Source organism: Leucoraja erinacea, chromosome 16 (assembly GCF_028641065.1).
Source record: "Leucoraja erinacea ecotype New England chromosome 16, Leri_hhj_1, whole genome shotgun sequence".
NCBI classification, from domain to species: domain Eukaryota; kingdom Metazoa; phylum Chordata; class Chondrichthyes; order Rajiformes; family Rajidae; genus Leucoraja; species Leucoraja erinaceus.
The window spans coordinates 41,190,226-41,198,157 of record NC_073392.1 but is presented as its reverse complement, the minus strand read 5'-3'; the positions used below and the strand labels follow the sequence as shown (position 1 = coordinate 41,198,157).

Sequence of the window (7,932 nt, the reverse complement as noted above, 5' to 3'; positions counted from 1 at the left end):
CTCTCTAGCTCTTTAAACATCTCTTTTAGCTTGGTGACCAGAACTGCACTCGATATCCAGTTGCGATCTAGTCAAGGTTTTGTGCAATTGGAGTAAAATGTTGTTACTTCCTCATTCAGTATCCCACCATCTGAAGACCACCTTCTCGTTATCTACTTGCTCTGCCACCTCAAGGTGGTCTTCCAAAATCCCAAATTCCTCAGTTCTTAAATTCATGGTATTGGACTACTGTATGTGTCTTATTTGCAAACGCAACATACCAAGACCGATGGGGCAGTGTTGGAGTATCCATTGGCACAGGTTAACCCAAAGTCAATGCTTATCACGTTCAATCGCCCCCGCAGTGTGACTGACAGACTGTTCCTCAAGGGACGGGGTCCGCTTACGGCAGGGAGGTACGCAGACAAGAGTTGTTTGTTGTTTCCAGGAACAGCTTTTTCTCCTGTTTGGCCAATTTACAAAGCTAACCTCGCTCGCCCCGTTTTCCCGATCGCAGCGGCAATTAAAACATTCGGCTCTACCATAATATAAATAGTGTGTTTCCCCCGATTTCACTGATCATATTATATCCATTTACATTGTGGCAAACAGCGAGAACTACCTAGCTATGCAAGCAAGATATATGTTTCGAATGGCGTATCGTGTGGCCTGAAATGAGAGTTCTGCTGCACACCAGTTTAATGGGACATTTGTTGGCATTAAACCGTTTTTCGTTTCTAGCTCTCTCTTCCTCATCTGCCTGTACAAACATAAATGACACCATCAACACCATTACCCCTTTCCTTACTGTTGCACACTGCAATCACTAAGCAGTGAACCAACAGTGGCATTGGCTTTCCAGGTGCACGGCGCACGAATACTCCTCCGAGTGAATTGATACTAAAGTCATCGCACATGTAGAAACTGTGCTGTCAGGGGAGAGGCTATAGAATTACCAAGGTGAATACATGCTGGAGTCTCTCATGCTCGAAGTAATCTTCTTCCTACCCATGAACATGATGCTAACGCAACCCATTCTTGGGCTAGCGGCGTACTGGGTCCGGAACACCATGGGAACGTCGGAGTCTTGTAATGGCCAATGTTGGGGTATGATCGAGTGGTAATTCCTTGTGGTCATACGGTCCTCACCTGACTGCGACCAACAGTCCTCGGGACATATGTGAAACACAAGTTCTGGAGCATGGAAAGTTCCCATTCAAACGCCATGCGAAAACAACGACCCATCCTCCAGGACTGGCAAACACTGGCCAAACGGAGTAGTGGAAAAGGTCAAAATCTCCTTCGGGTAAGACATGATCCATCAATACCACTACAACGCCCCATCGGAATCACTGCAAACCGTCTGTCTTTGATTATGACTCTGCGCTAACTAGGAGAAAGCTAGCATTCTGGTGAACAAAATACTAAATCAGGACTCTATTCAAACAGTATAAATATGTACTATGAATTCCCGGCTGAGTCACAGCTAGTGATACCACAATGGATGTTAACATGCCATGAACCTCAACTCTCCATATTACAAAATATGTACGCTAGCGCTTGTCACATCAGAATCCCCTGGAGAACGGAATAGATCATTTTGTTCAAGTAGGGACTCCGTCTTGAGACTGATTGGTAAAGTGGGAAGCAAGAAGAAGAAACTACAAAAGAGCGTGTTTGGATGTATAGTGAACAAACACTGCCCGAGGAGGAATTTAGGCAGGGACTATCACCCAACATTTAGAAACAGTTTAGAGCAGGGCATGGATAGACAGGTTTGGAGGGATATGGTTAAACGCTGGGCACAGACTGTTGTAGCTCGGACATGTTGGCAAGTGTGGCTAATGTCCCCCTGGCCTGTTCTGCAACGACTGTATCACTCGGTTAATTGCGCTATTGGGCAACTTATAATGTCTTTTTATACTTCTTGTTATATATCTAGTTTCTAATGGTATATGGAACATAGAACATAGAATTAGCGGTTAGAGGAGTAGGCACCTTCGGCCCCTCGCTTGGACGCTCACCGCCATTCAATAGGATCATGGCTTGAATCATCCCACTCCAGTTCTCCCGTACCTTCCTTCTCTCCATACCCCCTGATCGCCCTATGGACGGGGTTACCTGTGAGACGCCCAAGGCCCTATGATTCTCACTTCCCTCGTAAATATAGCCAATTGAACTTGCCATCACCAAGCTACCTCTGGTGCAGAGAGTTTCCAGAGGATCCACCATTCACTGTGTAAGAAAAAGTTGCTCCTCTGCTCATCTCGGTTGTTTAAGGATTTCCCCTGTATCCTTAAGCGGTGACTTCCTGGACTTCCCTAACATCGGGTGACAATCTGCCCGTGCCATCTAGCCTTCTCGCAAGCCCTTAGACACTTGGTATATTTTCTATATAGGATGCCCCGATCAATCTCTCAAATTCTAGAGAGTATAAACCAAGTCTATCCATTCCGTCTTTCTTCATAAGACAGTCCGTCCCTTGCGCATCGCTCAGGAATCAGTTCCCTGGTGAACCTTCTCCTAGCATCCCGTCCTCTAATGTGCAATATTGTCCTTCCTCAGATTTGTGGAGGACCAAACGGTACGCTATACTCCAGGTGTTTCTCACCAAGACCCCCTGTCACAACGCTGGTTACGAACCTCTTCTGCTCCTAGACTTCAATCCTTTTTTGCCAATGAACGCTAACTCATACCATTCGCTTTCTTTACTGCCTGCTGCACCTGCATGCCTACCGTTCAATGACTGGTGTACCATGACACGCCCAGGTCTCGCTGCCATCTCCCCCCCTTATCCCAATCGGGGGGTTGTCTACACACTGATCTGATCGATAGGTACACATCAAGCTTTGCTTTCTGTTATGCTGACGCAAGCAAAGAATTTTCATTGTCCCCTATCTGGGACACAGGAGCAATAAAGCTCTTTGCGTACAGACGGAACGGCGGATGCTGGAAAATGCGGAAGGTACAGACAAAAGGTGCTGGAAAACTCAGCGGAATGCGAGGCAGCATCTACGGGAGCGACTGAACTAAGTGCAACGTTTTCGGGCCAAAACCCTTCTTCAGACTGATTTAGGGTGGTGGGGAGCATGCGGGGGTTAAGGAAAAACGGAGATAAGGAGAATGAGAGACCCCGAGTGCTTGAGGGAGAGGGCAGACAGCAAGGGCTTCCCATCAAATTGGAGAGTCACCGCCATGGGGAAACCCATGTTATCTTGCCGCTAGTAGAGTTGCCAACACTGCGCCAAGCGTGAATATTCGAGTGTTGCCCGGTGAGCTTCTCAATTTCCGTGGTCTTCCACTCACATTCTGGCCATCCCTTAGATGTGTAGGACGCACAGGACCGAAAGGTCGGATTCGGAATTGGAGGGGGAGTTTGAAGTTCTTGCGTTCCCAGGGAGATCAGGTGGGTTACTGGCGTACCCGAGCGGAGGTGTTTCGCTAAACGCTCGTCACGAGCCTGCGCTTGTCTCCACACCGATGGTAATCAGCTGCCATCTAAGCCACAGCGGAATGCCATAGATTGGGGTTTGGAGGAGACATGCATGTGAACCTTCGTCCGCACCTGGAATGGATTGCTTAGGGTTCGGTTGACTGTAATCGAGGGGGAGGTAAAGCGACAAAGTGGCCATCTCTGAAATTGTGTTTGCAAGGGAAAGTGCCCGGGAGAGGGTGTAACGGGAGGGGGGACAACAAAAAAAGGGAGATTTAACCAGGGAGTTAACGGATGGAGCGGTCTTTTGAGTTAAAGGCAGACGGGGGGGGGTGGGTGGGTGTGGGGTGGGGGGGTGGGGAGATGTTCAATATGTTGCTCGAGTGCCGGGGTCCATTCGTTGGAGGTGGCGCAAATGGCAATGGGCCTGCCCCCCTCGCTTGCTCCTCCGGCTCTCTCTCTACGTCGGGTGAGCCGGTGCCGCATGTGGTCTTCTGGTGCGCGGCCGTGTGCGCTCCCGTCTGCTCCTTCGCCCGGACAAGGTGAGGCATCCCGCGCGCTCGGGCGGGTCGATGTTCACGCGCGGGTGCTGGCGGTGAGCTGTCGCTGTAGTGCCGCACACACATGAGGATAGCAGACATCACCGCGGTCCTGCTAGTTGAAAAACACAGTCGCGGGACTGTGCTGGGTACTCGAGCAGATCAGGTAGGAGGCAACCCCCGTCCCCCCAGGCGGCTGTGGGCTAAGTTGGGGCTCAGGCCCCCTCCCCGCCAAATCTCTCTGATGGCTCTCGAGGTGCTGTGAGCTGGGCGGGTGTCAGCGGCGCGTGTCGACCTCGCCTCGAACAGCAATGGTCGCTCCGCGTCATCTCGGCGGGCGGACCCGGACAAATTCCGGTCGGATGGCATGGCGTCTCCTCCTCGCCTGTCTACGCGGTCAGTCTGGTTACGAGAGAGAGTGTAGTCAGATAGCCAGGAAGGCCGTGGGTGTGGCATGTGATCCGGCGACATGTGAGCGCGGGCGAGGCGCGGACTCCCGGGACTTGCCACCTGGCTAGGTCGCCGAGACGGAGTGAGCCGCGCGCTGGTCTGGAACCGCGACTCCTGCGCACGAGTGTGTCGGATGGGTCGTGAACGGGGGAGGAGGAAGTCGAAAGGGGACAGGGATGGGAGTGCCGGGCGGTACCCGGCGCCCGTGCTATCTATCTGCGCGAATGCGCGACCGGGCATAGGCGCGCATGCCGGTGGAGCCTCCGTTCCTCTCACGAACGACGCCGGCGTCCAGTGGCTCGATCTGTGTGTCCTCGGAGTCTGCAGTAGGAATGTGCGACTCCGTAGAATGGGACGCAGTCCACCGCTGCTGTGGAGGTCGGGAGTAAGGCGGGACGCGCTGGACGTCGCAACAGACCACGTCGTGTACCGTGACACAGAGGCCAGCCTAAGACTGGGCTTAGTTATTGGAGGAAATGGAGGTCAACGATAAATGATTGAGGGTAAGAGCGACAATAGAGTGACTGGACGCTCCATGGTGAAGATGAGGGGGTGAGGGCCTAGAGAATGGAATGTCCGGAGACGACGGAGAGTGTCTTAAACATAGGTCGGGAGGGATTTAACCAGGGGGGATTGGATGGAGTCAAGGTATGTGGAAATAAGTTTGGTGGGGCACGAACAGGCAGAGACAATGGGTCTACCAGGACAGTCAGGTTTGTGGATTTTGGGGAGAAGGTAAAATCGGGCTGTGCGGGGCTGGGGAACGATGAGGTTGGAGGCTTGGGAGGGCAGGGAGCCGGAAGTGATGAAGCCAATGATGGTGCTAGAGATAGTGGCCTGGTGCTCATCTGTGGGGTCATGGTCCAGGGATAAGTAGGAGGAGGTGTCCGAGAGTTGGTGCGTGGCCTCTGCTTTGGAGAGATCGACGCGCCAGACTACCACGGCACCTCCCTTGTCGGCGGGTCAGGGAGGAGGCGGGTATGAAGACTGCAGTGTGGGTGGGGTAGAGCTGGGGTCACATGGTTTGAGGGGGATGGGGAAGACCCAGTGGAACAGCCACTGAGGTTACCAGGGTTAGGGGGACTGGCACTAGGACCAAACTCTCTTGACTTGACTCTACTCTCCCCTCGAACCTTCTCCCTTCCCCCACAATCAGTCTGAAAAAGAGTCCCTACCAAAAATATAATCTATCCATGTTGACCGGACCAGTTGAGTTACTCCAGCACTTTATGTTTTTTTTTCTTTGTAACCAGCATCTGCAGTTCATTGGTTCTACATTCTAGCTGGTTTACATGTCCACCAGTCAAAAGACACATAGCCCAGGTAGGCTGATTACGTGGAGTCGTTGCACGGCACATTTACTTCCTTAATACATTGTGCAAACATTAACCACATTCTGTTTGGTTCCAGTAAACAGTTCTACGTTCTCTCAGAGCTGGGGACAGTGGTCAATGCAGATCATCCATCATGAGTTCATGTCTGACCACCCCCCTCCTAAACCAGCAACCAGAACCAGAACAGTTCGACTCCGTACTTCCTCACAATGAACCCCGTCGTGAAACTTCAGGAAAGGACCCCCCTTTCCGAAAGACCACCCCCTCTACTACCCACCGCGTGAGATCCAACGAAATCGGCAAGGCAGAAGAGGGAATCGAACTTGAGCCCTTCACTAATCTGTGGTCTTTGGGGTGGAGAGGGAGAGAGAGAGAGAAGGGAACGGGACCCGCTGAGATATCTAACAACAGACACAAAATGCTGGAGTAACACAGCGGGATATCTAACAATCTTTTTCCCCCCCTTTAAAATACAGCCTGACTTCAGGAAACTTACTTCGTGCTTGTTCGTGACAAAGGGGGAAATATCAGCGAACAACATCTTAACAAAAGGGACTTGAGAGAAGGGTTTAAAATCAACGCGAAACATTACACACGATGAAACAAAAACTCACCGAGAGGTAGATAGATAACAAAGCTCCAAAGGGCGCTGGCGATGGGCAAGCGTGAAGACGCCATTGAGTTCCACAGATGTAATTTCCTTGTGAGTTTCTAAAAGGGTGCGCTCCCACACACACACACACACACAGAGCCGGCCTCCAGGCAGCGAGCGATTAACACACTAACACACACACCAATCTCTCCCCAACTCCTGCCTGCCCGCCTCCACTCGCAACCCCACCCACAACAACTGCTAATCTCCAGGCACCACACGCGTCAGAAAGCCAACTCGCCCCCGCGGGGCGTGGAAAGAACCGAGCAATGACTCATCTCGGTGTATCTCTGAAACATCCAGACACTGCCTCCCACAGTTGAAACATGCACATAGCCCGGTCCTTTTCTCGGGAGCGAGGTGGAGGAAGGAACTGCAGATGCTGGTTTACACCAAAGATCCTATAGATAGACACAGAGAATGCTGGATTAACTCAGCGGGTCAGGCAGCATCTCTGGAGAGAAGGAAATGAGACCGCATCTCCACCCCAATCATCACCTTTTTGTTGCTGTCTGACCAGCTCAATTATTCCAGCGTTTTGTGTCTATCTTTAAGCGGGATGATATGGGCTTTTAAAATGATGTATGTGCGATACAAATGAGTTTACATAGAGCTCAGGAACAGGCCCTTCAGCTCACAATGTCCCTGACAATCATGATGCCAACATCACCAAATCTGTCTCCATTCCTTGCAAACCATCATTGCTATGTTGTAAACGCCCCTTAAATGCCGCCATTGTATCTGCTTCCAACACCACCCACCCCCCAGCAGCACATTCCAGGCGCCCACCACTCGCTTGGTTAAAAATACATGTCCAGTTCATCTCTTTTAAACTTTTGCCCACGGACCTTAACGTTCTGCCCACTAGACCATGACATTTCCAACCTTGGGTAAGAAACAAAGTTCTGCCCACCCTATCTATGCCTCTGATAAAGTTCTACACTTTTACCAGATCTCTCCTCAATCGCCAGCACTCCAGAGAAAACAATCCAAGTTTCTCAAACTCTTCCTTACAGCTAAAACAAACCCCACTGCGTGGCTGGAGTAACTCGGCATGTCAGGCAGTATCTCTAGAGAACACCAACAGGTTGTGTTTTGTGTCCCGGCCCTTTTCTAAACTGATGTGGTAGTGGCAGAGAGCTGGAAAAGAATTGAATTGAATACTTTATTGTCACATGTGACAAGCCACAATGTATCCAGTGACAAGCCACAGTTGCATACCCTTGCTTGCATACCCAAGGTATGCAATAGTCACCATGTAAAGGGCACTTACAAAGTTACAAAGTACCCCCGCGCCAGGTCCCCCTTTGTTCACACCCCCCCCCCCCCCCCCCACCCCTCAAAGTAGGTCCTCCATTGTTCTTCTCAACTTCTTCTCAGAGGTGGGAAGAGGCCAAAGTCTGCCAAGCCAATTAACTGACAAACCAGGAGTGTGGGAGGAAACCGAAGATCTCCGAGAAAATTCACGCAGTCACGGGGAGAACGTACAAACTCAGTAAAGACAGCACCCGTAGTTGGGATCGAACCCAGGTCTCTGGCGCTGCA

General features: G+C 51.2%; 1 protein-coding gene across 1 annotated transcript in view; it reads right to left on the bottom strand.

The window, feature by feature from the left end:
- Positions 1–6,520, bottom strand: part of shisa10.1 (shisa family member 10, tandem duplicate 1) — a 150,243-nt gene extending 143,723 nt beyond the window's left edge. The window contains exon 1 of the mRNA XM_055648242.1: positions 6,350–6,520. Within this exon, the coding sequence (XP_055504217.1) occupies positions 6,350–6,413 (64 nt within the window). The 5' untranslated portion in view covers positions 6,414–6,520. The remainder of the gene's footprint in view (positions 1–6,349) is intronic.
- Between the last annotated feature and the right edge of the window lie 1,412 nt (positions 6,521–7,932).